Raw genomic sequence first — 16,117 nt, 5'->3', positions numbered from 1 at the left:
AATGGGATTAGATTCTGATAAACTAATTGTAATTTGAAAATATCAAAAATTGAATATGTGTTTAACATGCCTAACCTACTGAATGTCATGACCTACCTACATAGTATGCTCGGAAGTATTGGTTGTTTACCTTTATGATGGCATGGCTGATGGAGAGCTGTGGTTCACTGCCACTGTCTAGAACCATAAAAGGGTACTATCCTTCACATTGCTAGCCCAGGAAAAGATCGAAATTCATATGGTCATTGCACCATTTCATAAAGACTGAAAATTCTAAGTCTAACAATCATAAGTAGGGGACTGCTTCAAGTGTGTGTGCATAAACTTTTGTTTAATAGCATTGATGAATTCCAGATTCTAAGCTATCTATATTAAGATTAGGAAAATTAAATAGTGCCAATTTATAACCTGGAAAATTACAAAATCTTACTCGTTAAAACATCAGGATCTGCCTTGTCTTGGTCAATATTACTTGATTCATTAATATCTTGGAGCTTATCTTTGACTACTCTTAATAGAGCCCTTAATATGTTATGTAACTATAGTTGTTTTCTATTCTGTACTTAAGAAAGGAAAAATACAAACCTAGGTCTCCCAAAAGATTATATGTTCTTTACTAAGATATTTAAAGATTAATTTTAATATGCTGAACATAATGGTAAACCATTATAAATATCCAATTGTTTTTCCCTTTTATATTTAATCTCACATTTTAAATCCATCTTTTATGGGATTAAAGTAGCTGAACAGGTATCATCTGTTTTCAGATAAGCAAGGTATCCAATTGCTGGGAGAGTCATTTCTTCTTAAAAGGAAACAACCAATAAAGACATAGATTTTAGTTATTTAGCTGCAATTCTAATTTGTTAATATATATATATCATCACCTTTTAATTTTTTAGTAGTTAGGAAAATATCTTCTACTTTATACTCAGCAATCTCAGAATTACTAGTTAAGTCAAACTTAAACAGCTTCTGCCTCCAATAACTATTGTAGCTAACTCTTCATGGATGTAATCCATGAAACCAAGTCAATTAGCATTTATTCATTACTAACTGTGTGCTCTGAAACATGGGATGGAAAGGAAATGTAGCTCCTAATGAGCTCAAAATAGAGATGTAGAGAAAAGATACCCAGGAATTAGCAAAAGAACAATATATACCTATGTGCCTACACATCACACAAGACAAACTATGAGAATAATTGAAGAAGAAAAGATACTCACTATGGACTAACACTAAGAGCTTTAAAAATTTAAAATGTCATTTCAGTTAATAGTTTATCTTTCTCCTTCTTTTTAAAATTTTCACAGTAGAGAATTAGACTTTTTTCCCCCATAAGATCACAAATTGCAAAATCATCCTCTGGATTACATGACAGATATGGATATGCATGTGCTCCCCTATATATATATATATATATATATATATATATATATATATATATATATATATATATACACAGAAATATGATAGAAAGCTTTTTTTTCTATTCAGGTTAAGGATTATGTCTTTATTTTTTTCTTATCTTTGTCTCTGGAATCTACATAATAGATGAAGAGAGAGTGAGTCAGAGAGAAAGAGAGAAAGAATATGAATATACCTATAGGTCTTTTTATATTTATAGAGCAGGTGCTCACATGATTCTGAATGAATCTATGTTGAAAGAATTGGTTTTTGCTGAGAGCCACAAACAGGTCAAGATGGCTCCTAGCAGTATGCTAGGAGGAGTGGTTTGAGAAGTAATGCCAGTGAGCCATTAAGATGATGTTAATTAAGTTAAGCTGTGTATAATTATTAAGATGAGGTAATGCCAGCGAGCCATTAAGATGATAGAGATTCCTTATTGGCTAATTGCTATAGCTACATGATAACTGAGTTAAGCTGTGTATAATTGTTAAGATGATGAGGATTGCTGTATCTGGATGATGTTAATTGAAACAAGCTGTGTATAATCAGTTAAGGGTATATATACCTCTACTCTTCTACAATAAAGCGGCTCCCACTGTATCAACCTTCACAAGTTGCTTGTCACTCCCCCCACCCCCGGCTGTTTTGCCCAGCCAGCTGGGCTGTGGCAGGTTTTGCTTGTAGTGAAATTGTACAGAGATAATGAAACTTATTACATACTTGCCACAGTTTGGCTGGGCACCAAATAACCAAGCCGCCACAAAGCCTTGTAGGTTCAAACAGCAACTCTTTATTCCCGAACTCTCACTGGCACTCTACACACACTTCCCGGGAACACACTCCCTCCACCAGGCTCGCCTGACAATTCTCACTAAACCCCCACTGAGAACTCAATGGGAACTCCAAAGTATCAGGCGCCCTAATCCCGGAGCCGCCCTATTCCCAGAGCAGGGTCACCTTTCAACCATTCCCTCTAGCAAAATGCCAGGCATCATTCTGACTAAACTGTGGCTCTCAACATCTCCCGCTCTCTGTTTAAACAACAAGCATGTGGGTTAGGGACTGTGCCTGTCTTACGTTGTCCAATACTACATATGGTCCTTACCTGTCATCGGATGAGCTGACCTCAAGGCGTCAGCCTCCTGTCTTAGGTTGGTACCATTGTAATTGGATCTTACCCATCATTGGCTACTGGTCCAGTGTACAGCCATACTTGTGGATAGGCATTTGCACCATTGGGGGGGTGAGGTTCTTTGCCTCATCTCTGTTGGCCCCCAAATTTGGCCTTGGTGCCAATGGGGGGGGGGTGAGGTTCTTTGCCTCACCTCTGTTGCCCCCCACATTTTAGACCATCACAAGCAGAAGGGAGGAGGATGCAAAATGCCATGGCACCAAGCCAAATGACGGCTCTTTTTGAAAAAATTGTACCACCGATGACACCATGAGTAAAGATACCCCAGCACTACCACAATTCGCTGCACCAACAGATAGTTCACAATACATGCAAGTGATACATAGTCCAGGCAAGTTCTGAAAACAGTTGAAAGCAGAGGAATCTATTAATATGTCCATTTCCTCCCAAAGTAAATTGACTCTTTGATTGAGCATCACTTGCTGAGTTATTATTCATTGATGCATCAGTTTATACAGTTTGTTGTGATAGCTATCACAGAAGCTGTAGTTTGGTTTTATCTTTGTCTTCACCGGCACTGGGATGAAGATAGGAATTCTGGCAATGATGGCTAAGAAAAATTATGTAACATTCTAGCAGGCACTAAAAGAAAGCAATTTTCTAAACAATTTACATAATTATGTAACATTCCAGCAGGCACTAAAAGAAAGCAATTTTCTAAACAATTTACATTATCCTGAACAGAATTATTAAATATAATGAAAAGGAAAGGTAAAAGTAAACAAACAGATCTGTTAACCTCCTTTTTTGTTCACATATTAAAACAATCCTCAACAGCTGTTTACCCAATTTAAATTAAACCATTTAAATCACATGAATAAAAAAATTTGGATCCATTTTTTCATGAGCGCTCCTCATATATGATATATGGACATACGCACATACATTCATACAACACAAAACAGAAGTGTGCACATATAACACAATACATACAACACATAACATAATAGTAAAGGCCTTGTAGCTTTTCACAGGTGAAATCTCCATTGAAATGTTTAAAAATAGAACTGATCAGAAAAACATTAACCTAGGTCCGTATGAGCTCAAAAAATAAAATAAAACTTCATGATGTGGGAAAAGGCAATGATAAAATAGATATTGAAAAAGGCATCCTGGTTACCACCTGGGCTTGACTCTTCTTATGATATCCCATCCTTCCTCCTATAACTTGCATATGAGTCTGAAGGTATTCCCACAAGTAAGCCCCAAGGTTTCTTACATTTGAAATAGGCCTTAATGGTGTTCATTATTCATTAGCGTCCAGGTGTGGGAGAATCACTGTCGCAGATGTAAGGATATCAGCTGTTATGGATTTGAGCCAAGTCATCTTCTTTTTGGTCTGCGGAAATCGCTTTAGTTAATCTCTCTGGAATCCAAATCATTTTAATACAGTTAAAATTACTTATAAATTACTAGATAGAATAGTAACATGAAATGATCCTCTTATAATACAATATAATCACAACAATAAAAAAATATTATAAAATCTAGTAGTCATGGAGAAGGGAATAATCAATGTTTCCTGTAGTAATAACTACAAATTTTTGATTGCCTGCCATATGTCAGACTCTGTACTTATTCATTGAATAAATACATGTAGCCCACCTACTGAGTGCCAGGTACATATGTACTTTGTTAGGAACTGGGAAATAGAACCGATATGCTACCTGCCCTTATCTAGAGCCTCTTTATACTAACCTCATGTAAGAGGTAGATTTTATAGCTGAGAGAAAACTGAGGTCTGAAAGGTTAACTTGACCAGTTAGTGAATGATAGAACTAGGATTTGAAAATAGATCTGATGCAAAGCCCACAGTTTCCCCCAGAGCCACTGAGAAGTGAGAGGGTGCAAGCATGCACTGTTATACAGAGCCGTGAAGCCTAGTAGCTCACATTGCCCAGACATTGCTATGCCTCCCTGTACCTCTTCCCTCCTGCCTCATTCCCTTGCAATCAGTTGGTGCATATCATTTCAACTTAGAGTATTCATTGTAACTTTTTTCTTTAAACAAAAATAGAATCATATTACACATATTATAATCTATAAGTTGCTTTTCCCCTTGTATTTACATTGTTCTGTGTTCTTAAAAGACATTTTCCCTTCATACATGTTACATAATAGAATAAAAAAACTTTCTGTTTTATAGGCTCCAAATTACATAATGATCTTTTTATTATGTTGTTTATAATAATAGATTTTGTATTCATAAAAAGCATCTTTTATAGAAATTGTAGTTTTATATCTACAACATGAAATGATCCTCTGTAAAAAGTATTATTGCCATACTGGTGTAAGATTTGTTATGTAGCTAGATTTAATCACCAGAGCAAATGCTTAATTATACATGAATTCTTGAAATACAATTAACTATTGGAATTTCTTCTTTATCACAACTACTCCTGGTTGAGAAGTTTCATTTGCTTTTGTGTTGCTTATTAGTAAAATAAGTAAAGTAAAATGCAGAAGGACTGAAGCCAGTACTGAAACCAGAGGACTTGGCTCTACCTAATGAAGGCTAATTCATTTCATTACTTCATAAATGGGATAGATGTGCCACTGGGGGTAAAAACTGGCAAACTATGGCTCTATATTGGCTTTTGATGGAAAACATGATTTTAAGTATATTCATCTATTTTCTTATTTTCATTGTTTTGAGTTTTAATACGTTAAAAGACCTTTTTTAAATTTTTAAATTACAGACTCGAGTTATAGCAGTTTTGGATTGGGAACTTTCGACCACTGGTCATCCTCTGTCAGATTTAGCTTATCTTTCTCTGTTCTACTTTTGGCCAAGGACCATTCCAATGCTGCATCAAAGTTCTCAAATTCAAGAAAGCATAGGTACAAAACATAATGTTGTCTAAGTTGCTATTAACATAGAATTATCTTTATTATTATCATAACTAATTATATTGTAATTTTAGTTTTTGTTTCTTCCAAATGTTTCTCATTAATTTTAGTTATCAATTTTTATATTGTATTTCATGTTAGTAGTTTATGATAAAATATAGTCCTTTGTATATAATGTTCTTTTGAGAATCAATATTTAGAGCATGTTTTGATGTATGGATTAATGGTTATTATATTATTTTACATGTATATATCATATTGTAACATTTTGAAATATTCACCCTCTCTTTTTATTTAAGTTTATATTGTGTACTATTTGTACAGGAATACCATCAATGGAAGAACTGGTTTCAATATATTGCCGCTACAGGGGAATTAATCCTATTCTTCCTAACTGGAATTTCTTTCTTGCATTTTCATATTTTAAACTGGCTGGAATAGCACAGGTAATTATTTGTTTTGAATATGTTTAATCATTATTTACTAATGTACTGTTAACAGTATTTTTTGATCTTCAGGATTTGTTATTTTTTAATCCTTAGACTATTTTGCTTTTCTTAAAGATCAGCTATCAGTTATGGAGAAAATGTAAATCTACAGAATAGGACCTTTAGTAAGGGAAATTTTGAGTAGAAAAATGTTTTGCCACTTTTTTATATAATAAATGTAGGAGAAGGAGGGTGAGAGAGAGAAAGACATAATGACAGCAAAAAGCAGGTAGAAACTGGCCATTTCCTGAATATCCAATGTGAAAACAAGCTACACTCTTTTGAGGCTCCCTGCTTCAGACTAAAAAGTCATTAGCTAACCAGAACTGATGATAAGGGAAGAATCCCAGTACCTTATATATGGTAGCTGCTTATTACATTTTTGAGTGAATAAATGACTAAAATTTTGCATTTTCTAACAGTCATATTTAATGTAATAAATTTTGAGAGGATATTGAGCATAAATTCAGGTTTTCTCCAATTTTAATATAAACAAATGCCTTCTTTTTTCTTATACAGTTTCCAGCTACCTTGAATTTTAAGGGTTTTAAGAAATTGAGATGCTTCATCAAAAGTAGGATTTAGAAAAAGAACAGTAAATAAGAGATTTCAGAAACTTTTTAATGAGAAAAGAAGGAATAAAGAAAATTACATTTAATTTTCTTTGTCCTCAGAATTTATGCTATCCATGAACAACTGAAATCTCCTCCAGGAAATAGTATATTACATCTCATCCTATATTCTAATAGCTGATGATGTTGAATGAATGGATTTCTTGAAATGTGTTCAGTATCTGTCAGTTTCTATAAATCAGATACCAAATAGACTTTAAATTTAAAATGATTTTCATTTCAAATAAAAATTTGACATGAGTTATAATTGAAATTAAAATATTCATTGTAAACTACATAGTAATAGCCTTAGAAGTGATCACAAACATTCCATTCTAACTGGAAATGTAAAATTGGAAAGATAGGAAAATCTTTACATTGTTTATTGCATAAAGAATTACATAAAGAAAATAGTAATAAAATCCAATCACTTGTATTTAGAGGGATGGGAAGGGGTGTTTATTATATTGGAAGTACAGAAATGGAGAATTATTTTTAAAAACTGATTAATATTCAACTAACACAGTTCAAAGGAAGCTGTAATAGTAAATTACTGTAATAGTAAATAGTAAATTACTAAATTAAGGGTCCACAAATGAGATTAAATATTAGAGGTCATCTCATTGCCTTCTCTTTGCCTTTACAGATTTTGATTTCTTTAGATTTACCCTCACTGTGAAGAGAAGGCAGTGATTGTTAGAGATGTTAATTGCAGGTTTGATGTCTTTGGTAATTGCTAGGATCCTTTTCAAGTTTGTTTTGATTATCAGTTACAATTTCCCCTGGATGAGAGTGTTTTAACTACATGATACCAGTATGACCTTTTAATTTAGTGGGGTATAATTATTACTCCTACATGTGAATTTATGGCATTGGTAGACTAATTTACATCTTTGTATTTTGAATTTAATTCCCCACATAGCTGAGAAACTTTGGAAAGACTGATTGGATGGCTGAAGGACAGTTTTCAATAAATTTTAATTGCCCTATGTTAATTTATTTATAGGGAGTATATAGTAGATATCTTTTGGGAAATAATTCATCTGAGGATAGCTTTCGGTTTGCCAATATTGTGCAACCTCTGGCAGAAACTGGATTACAACTCTCAAAAAGGTAAGGAAAACAGAGTCCTTCAGTAATTCAAATTAGAGCCTTAATTAGGTCTGTTTGGAATAAGTTCACAGAGAGTAGGGAGGAAAATATATAATTAGGTATGTGAAGGTTATTCATTCACTAAGAAATAATTAGGTATGTGAAGGTTATGAACATAATGAGATAGGCATTATTTTTGTTGATGGTACCAGGATTTCTGTTGCTAGTTATGATAGTATTTTGGTAAAATATCTTATATGCATAAAAATAAATTGACCCAAAATGAAAAGAAAATTCCCATATTTATGATTAGAAAAAATTACCATATTTTTATCAGTTTAAATATATAACCTTTTAAAGATATAGGTACAACTCAAATGTTTCCTTCTAATATTTGACTAATAGTTCCTTCTAATATTTTAAATATAACTCTTTAAAATTATGTAGTATATAAGCTTATTTATTACTATAGAACTATTACTTTCTCCCACAGTATTTTATTCATACACTTCATAAGTGTATTTTTTTATTAGCTACACATGACATTACAATGATCTTGGCAATTCATACATTTGAATGAATTGGGGTATAATTTCTCATTTTTCTGATTGTACAGATTGCAGAATCACATTGGTCATACAGTCCCCTATATACATACAGCAATCATAATGTCTATTCTATTCTGCTGCTCTTCCTATCCCCCTCCCCCTCCCATCACTTCTCTCTATCCAATCTAATATGACACACTTTTTTTTCTTTTTCTCCTCACAACATCATACATGTATTCTGTATAACAATGAGGGTCTCCTTCCATCTTCCGTGCAACTCCCCTTCATAAGTGTATTGAAATCCATGTCTCTATCATTAGAACGATTTTTGAGGCATCTAACACCCTGTTCTAGTTATACTCCTGTTACTGAATACGTGTATAATGTTGTCCCTGGAAATTTTTGCCTAAGCCACAAGTACCTGCAGAATAGCATTACAATAGTTGGTTTTCCACATTTCATCATATAGATGGATACTTGTGATCTGTAACAACATGATAACCAACTGTTGTTCTTTGTGTTTACCTTTAAAGGTCTTCTTTAGAATTACCTTGAAGTCATATTTGTGTTTCTTTTAGTATAAGTATTAAATTTGTGTTCAGTTTCCTCATTTTTAGTGACTTTGACAGATGGCTTCAACAAAGATTCAAAACTAGCATTGATTGAGGTCATGCTAGGCTTATGTTTTCCCAAATACTGCTTTAAGCATTAAAGTTTAATGTTCAAGGTAAGGTGATTCTATATTTACCCCATAATACGAAAGACAACAAAAATTAAAATATGGCAACTCTCTTTGAGGGATATTCAGGGGAGCTGGAAGGCAGACTTTACATTATCTTCTTCAGAAATAGATAATTTTGATTTTGAACATATTGATAACTTTTTTTTTTTTCTTTTCTGGTCAAGAACTTTTAGTACTGTGTTGCCACAGGTTGATACTACAGGAAAGTTGTTCCTACAGACTAAGAAAGGCCAGGAAGTTCTTATGGAGGTGAAGCATTTCATGAAAAAACACATTCTTCCTGCTGAAAAGGTATTTTATAAACAATGTTATGTGCTAAAAGGCTATTGAATACTTTTGTTATTTCTGCTTGTAGGAGAACCATGGTGTTATTTTATTTGCAGTCAATTCTTACTCAGATTCCCCTCCTCTGTCTTACACAGAACCTAAGAAATTCCAAGCTTCTAAAATATGACAGTGGGAGAAGCAGGGTATGGGAGTGCATGTCTGTAATCCCAGGGACTTCAAAGAAGTCAGGTTTTTACTGAGGATTAGTGGATAAAGCAGGGCCCTCCATGTACTGGTTTTCTGTTTTGCTTTTGTTGCTTTTAGTTGGGGCGGGTAGAGATTGAATAGAGACTCTAGTGTGCCTGTCAGCCTCCCTCATTCCTATCTGCTCACCCTAAAATGCAGTCTGTGAGTTGTCTCTTTCACTTATAAATGTGAATAGGCATTCAGTGGACACTGCAGCACTGAAGAGTCAGTGATACTCCACTGGCATTATTGTCATGCAGCAGTTAAAATATTGCAAAGAATCTGCAATAAAATAAAATGTTGTATAAGTTTTTTAAAAAGGCAGCCTGTATCTTTTTTTAAAATGAGAGAGAGAGAGAGAAGAGAGAGAGAGAATTTTTTAGTATTTATTTTTCGGTGGATACAACATCTTTATTTTTATGTGGTGCTGAGGATCGAACCCAGCGCCCCGCACATGCCAGGCGAGCGCGTTACCACTTGAGCCACATCCCCAGCCCCTAGCCTGTATCTTTAAGGAGAAGGTTTTCCATGTTTTATGTGGCAAGGAAACCCACAGTCATTTTGTCTTTACAAATCTTTGAAATCTGGAATGTAGCCATAACTGACAATGTGCACTTTTTCTTCTTTTAAAAACTTGTACTAACATCTGTAAAAATGTTTTATTTGGTAGAATGATTCTCAATGATGCCAATCCCTGACGGTAAGACATACACATTTGAAATTGGAGAAAAATAAATAGCTTTTTCAAAATGGAAGGGGAGAAATCCTATATAAAATCTATCTAGTAGTATATAACTGAGTTTTACAAAACCTAAAACAGTCACATTTATAAATTAAGTTTGTGTCATAAAACAGCAACATTTTAGCATTACCTTTAGCTACTAAGACTCTCAATGACTTTATATTTTTACATAGTTTTCAAGTTTTTATGATATGAAAAAATAAGCTTCACAAAACTATGGCAATGAACTTTTGATATTCTTTGAATAGAATAAACTGAGAACATAATCCATTATCTGTGAAAATAGTAAAAGTCAGTTCTTCCCATTTAAAATTGATAAAGAATCCTAAAAACAGCATGTAAAACATAAACCATGGAACTGTTGATTCTTTCTAGTAGACTTAAGTTTAAAGTAAAAATCATATACTGTGAAATTATTTGTATGCTAAGATTTAAGATTCTGAACTAATATATTCCTCAGTTAGTAGATGAAGAAGTACCAAATTAAGGTTGATATTTCGAGAATATTAACCAGGCTCAAAATATATTTTTTGCTTTTGTCTTTCACCAACAGTTTGTTTGTTTTTTTTTTTTCCTTTTGAGCTGGAGTCTTGCTTTATTGTCATGCTGGCCTCAAACTTTGAGGTCAAGCTATCCTCTTGTCTTAGCCTCTCAAGTAGCTGGGGCAACAGAGGTATATTACAGCACCTGTAGCACCTGGCTTATTAAATTATTTTTCATACTTTAAGAACTGAGACGGACTTTTTTTTTTTGGTAATGAGGTGTTGTGACACACAACTAAGTCATGGTCACTCCAGAAGAACTAGGCTGGCACTATTTAAAGACACCCAGACAGAAAAATACCTTTCTTTGGTTTCTATGACTCCTCTGACCCAGTTCCCACAAAAGGAGGCAAAGCAGGCAAGAAAGAGAGGAAGCACGCCTTGAACCCGGGTTTTATTAATGAGGGGACTAATCCATGGAACATTCTATCCAAAAAAGGGCAGAAGGGTAGAATTACAACAAACAAGTGGGTGTAATTCAACCCCATCAGGTGACACCCACTTCCAGAGCTGCACCTTTCTTATCCAAGCTGAGGTAAAGTCCACTTTCATTGTAGGGTGCAATACCAGTCCAATACCTCTTTACTCAGGACTTAAAGATGTGTGCATAGCTCCTGTTCAGGGCAACCCCCTGACAATGAGGTATTTTATTTAATTCTGAATCACAAATAGATTTTTCAGTTCCCTAAATGATGTTAGAATATAAAGTATTAAATAATGCAAGTAAACACTGGCATAATTTAATTCTTTAGAACTTTAGTATTGCTGTGATTTAATTTCTTAGAACTTTAGTATTATAGAGAGGTAGTCAGAGATAAGGAAATTATAATATGTTTATTACCAAACACAATAGCACTGACTATTTCTATAGCAACATGAGGAATAGAAAAAATAAACAACCTTAAACAGGAAATCTTCCAATTTAACTGATTTCCTGACAGAAATGACAACAGCTATTTATCCTTGTACCTTTGAAAGGACAGATCTTTGCCTTGTTGAAGTTATCACCAAATAAAGCAGGACTCCAAGGTAGCCATCCTTCAATGAAAAGAACATTTCAATACATTGCTTATATGAGTGTCTTTTGGTCTGAACAATTTTAGAAATAATTTGATAATAAAGTAAAGAGTTTTGACAATGTTTATAGCCTTTAACCCAGTTAATTCTACTAGCCTGGGAAGTATGAGCTTGTTTTGTTGAATTATTGTTTTTGCTAATTCTTGCTTATGGTGGCTTGTTTGCTTGAGTGATTAGTAATTTTTTATGGTATGCTCATGTTTCTTGGAATGTAATTTTATCTGTGGAAAAAAATAAAAACAGGTACAGAGATACAATAATAGCAGTACATTGCAGAATACTTATGTAGTCCAATATTTTCGTTATGTTTTAACTTCTTTTAGTTGCATACACTAGAAGTTATTACTGTTTTATTTTACTAGGTTTATATTTAGATTTACTCACATATGTGTTACTTTATTGATTTATTATTCTTTCTTGCAACTCAAGTGTTTCTTCTAGAATCAAGTTTGTTAGGGAGAATCTGCTTGCTAAACTCTTGTTTGTCTTTCCCTATTTTTTGCGGGGTGGGGGATACTGAGTGGGTAATGACTTTTTTATTGGTAATACCTTTATTTTGCCCTAATTCTTGAAAGGTAGTTTTATTTTTTATATAGAATTATAGGTCGATAGTTATTTTCACTCAGCAATTGAAGATATTTTCCCACTGATTTTTGGCTTCATGTGTTACTATGGATATCAGCTTTCAATTTTAATTTTTTAATTATCAATAATCTCTTTTTCCCTTTAAGAGATTTTCTTTTTCTCTGATGTTCTGTAGTTTTACTATGCTTTATCTTCATTTTATTTTCTGAATTTGAGAATTGACTTATCAGTTCTGAAAACTTCTTGGAATAATTTTTCCAAATTTCCAAAAATTTCTCCAAATTTTTTGCAGTTTGGGGAACTACAAAAAAGATGGAAACATTCTTTTCATCTAAGACTCCAGTAAAACTTATGTTAGAGCTGGACTTAATTGTGCACGCCTATAATCCCAGCTGCTCAAGAGGCTGAGGCAGGAGGATCACAAGTTCAAAGCCAGCCTCAGCAAAAGTGAGGCACTAAGCAACTCAATGAGAGCCTGCCTCTAAATAAAATACAAAATAGAACTGAGGATGTGGCAGAATGGTCGAGCGCCCCTGAGTTTAATCCCCGGTACCAAAATAATAATAATAATAATAATAATAATAATAATAATAATAATAATATTAGAACTTCTCTCTAAATCCATTATATCCCTTAACCACTCATATTTTTCTTCTCTTGAATTTCTCTTCTTCATCCTGAGTAATTTCTTCAGATCTTTCTTCCATTTTTTTTAAGCTGTATGTAGTCTATTTTTCATCCATATAATAGCAGTTCTCTAATTTTGTTGTATGTCAGAATTGCCTAGAGGCCTCTAAAGAACACAGAAGCCCAGGCTCATTGAAGTAGGTTAAGGCCTGTGCCCCTGTTTTTTCACCAAGTTCACCAAGTGATACTGATAACACCAAAGTTTGAGAATCCCTGCCACAGAGGTTTTATGTTTGGGGAAGGTTTTTTTGTTTTTTTTTGTTTGTTTGTTTTTTGTTTTTTTGTTTTTTGTTTTTTGGGTTTTTTTTGCACCAGGGTTTGAACCCAGGAGCCAGGAGTACCTAACCATTGAGCACATCCCCACACTTTTTTTTTTTTTTTTTTGAGTCAGGGTCTTGCCAAGTTGCTGAGGGTCTTGCTAAATCTGACTTTGAACTTGCAATCCTCCTGCCTCAGCCTCCTGAGCCACTTGGATTATGGATGTGCACCACACACCCAGCTCTGCCACAGAGTTCTTAAGATTAATTATTGAGGTTATGTTTTTCTCGAGTTGCATTCATTATTTTTAAATTTGCCTTGTTGATTTTGATAGTTCTTTGACAGAATTTTAATGCTTTTGCTTTTGAAATCTATTGCATACAAATATTTTTTATCATGTCCTCACTGTTACTCTATCTGTATCTGTAGTCTTTGGGAAGTATGAGCTTGTTTTGTTGAATTATTGTTTTTGATAGTTCTTGTTTATGATGGCTTGTTTGCTTGAGTGATTAGTAATTTTTCATGGTATACTCATGTTCCTTGGAATGTAATTTTATCTGAGGGAATTATTTAAGGCCTTTATTCTAAAGCCCTTTCTTTCAGAGAAGATTTACTTTTGTTTCTGCCAAGTGCTCGTGGACACTGTCACCAGGAATGTTGTAAACTTTTTTTTTGGTTTGAGGTTTTCTCCCTAAAACCACACAGGACTTGAATTCAGATCCCAAACTTGGTTGAAGGCAGACTAAGTTAGAAGAATCTCTTTTTTCTATTCTACTCAGAACTAAGACCCACATATGATTCTCTACTTCTATGGACTACCTCAGAGGGGTGGGATTTTATTTTTTTTAAGTACTGAAGATTAAATCCATGTGTGCTCTACCACTGAGCTATACCTGTACCCCTTTTTATTTATTTATTTTTTATCTTGAGACAGGGTCTTGCTAAATTGCTGAGGTTGGCTTCAAACTTGCAGTCCTCCTGTCTCTACCTCCCAAGTTGCTGAGATTACAGATGTGTACCACCACACCAGTCTAGGGGTGTGTATTGTGTGGTTTTTTTAATGTATTCTTTAATGTTTGTTTTTTTAAGTTTTATCCATCAAGAACCCTGGCTTTGGTGGAGAAAGAGGTGATCTCAGATCCTCCCTCTTGCTTTTTGTCTGGACACCTGCCTATGTGGCCCATTAACACCCATGGCCTAAGCAAGCATAGATCAGCCTCTCTGGCCCAGACAAACTTGGCTCTAGAACTCTCTCACATCTTAAAAATCAGGCCTGTTTTTTTTTGGCCCAAAGGGATTTCTTATTTTCCTTCCAGCACAGCCTTGCATTACTAAATGTATTTCAAAATTGTTTTTAATATTTTACCTAACCTTTTTAGTTGAGGGATTTCTATGCCCATCTAGCATATTGCTGGAAATGAAACACTCAAATCTTGGTTATTAGATTTTTACTATCTAATATTGAGGCAGAATAATTTTGTGAGCAGCAAACCTTTAGAATTTTTGTTATTCTGTTTCTGGTTTTAAAAATATTACTGATTTAATAGAAGCTGAAAAAGTTTCTTCACTCAAAAATGTTTACTTTTGATATTATCCACTTGTAACATTATCTACTTTGGTTAACTTAAGCCAATTTTTTTTATTACCTTAAGGAGGTATTTGAATACTATGTTCAAAATGAAAATTCCATAGAGAAGTGGAAACAACCTTTAGTGATTGATAAACTCAAGGTAAGAAAAATGAGAGAATCTTTAATATTAGAAAATGCAAGTGTTTTTAGAGATCTTAGTTTTTGTTGTTATGTACTTAGAAGATAATCATCAGTAATTTTTAGAAGAAAGCTCAAAAGCAGAATCTATAAACAATAAATTGGGCTATATATTGTTCTATATATGGTATGTGATTTTAGCTATTCAAATAAAAATGAGATTAAAACTTCATGATCACCTATCACTAAACTAAGATCAAAGTCAAAGCAGGCACTTGGGAGCTTAGAGTGTAGGGTGTAGCTTCATTGTAGAGAGTTTGCTCAGCATGAGTAAAACTCTGGGTTCAATCCCCAGAACTGAAAGGAAAATAATAAAATAGGGCATTGTCCCACCTGGGCTTAATCCACCTTTCTCATTTTCAAGTCTTACTCGCAACATGTGTAAGAAATTCAAACACGTAAAATAGTGTATTTGGCATAATTATGCTCAAGTATGGGAGATTTAATAAGCTCTAAAGTAAGCAAATTTAGTGTTTTTGTTTTTGTTTTGCCAAATCTAAGGAAAACTGGAAGAAAAGACATTTCTTGAATAGTTAAGAAACTCTTGATTTATAAGGAATTAATAACTGCTTGGTTTTATAAAAAAAAACTTCATATTTTTAATTCAGAAAGCATAAACACCAATATCTTTTTAAAATAAGATCATTTAGGTCCTAATGAATTCTGTTCACTTTGGCTTTTTCTTCACCTTGACAGGAAATGGCCAAAGCACAGGGACTCTGGAACTTGTTTTTGCCAGCTGTGAGCGGTCTGAGCCAGGTGGACTATGCCTTGATAGCTGAAGAAACAGGAAAATGCTTTTTTGCTCCAGATGTCTTTAACTGCCAAGCACCAGGTTACTAATTAATTCAAAACAGAATTTTCTCGGATACTTTTGAGTATTATTTAAAATTTCTACCCTTCATGGATAAAGTTTTTCTACATAGTCACTGATTTATAAATTTCTCTATATAACTTTTATTTTTCATATGCTTTGATTTAAATATAAAAATGGACTTGATGTCTTGAGGTT

At 33.7% G+C, this 16,117-nt stretch overlaps 1 protein-coding gene across 1 annotated transcript in view; it reads left to right on the top strand.

Annotated features, from left to right (window-relative positions):
- The window catches only part of Acad11 (acyl-CoA dehydrogenase family member 11), an 81,683-nt gene that overhangs the window by 18,172 nt on the left and 47,394 nt on the right, over positions 1–16,117 (top strand). The window contains exons 6-11 of the mRNA XM_026383735.2: positions 5,302–5,443; positions 5,777–5,898; positions 7,558–7,664; positions 9,098–9,224; positions 14,990–15,067; positions 15,802–15,940. Of these exons, the coding sequence (XP_026239520.2) occupies positions 5,302–5,443; positions 5,777–5,898; positions 7,558–7,664; positions 9,098–9,224; positions 14,990–15,067; positions 15,802–15,940 (715 nt within the window). The remainder of the gene's footprint in view (positions 1–5,301; positions 5,444–5,776; positions 5,899–7,557; positions 7,665–9,097; positions 9,225–14,989; positions 15,068–15,801; positions 15,941–16,117) is intronic.

This window comes from Urocitellus parryii, chromosome 2, assembly GCF_045843805.1.
Source record: "Urocitellus parryii isolate mUroPar1 chromosome 2, mUroPar1.hap1, whole genome shotgun sequence".
NCBI classification, from domain to species: Eukaryota; Metazoa; Chordata; class Mammalia; order Rodentia; family Sciuridae; genus Urocitellus; species Urocitellus parryii.
This window is presented reverse-complemented; position numbering and strand designations above follow the sequence as displayed.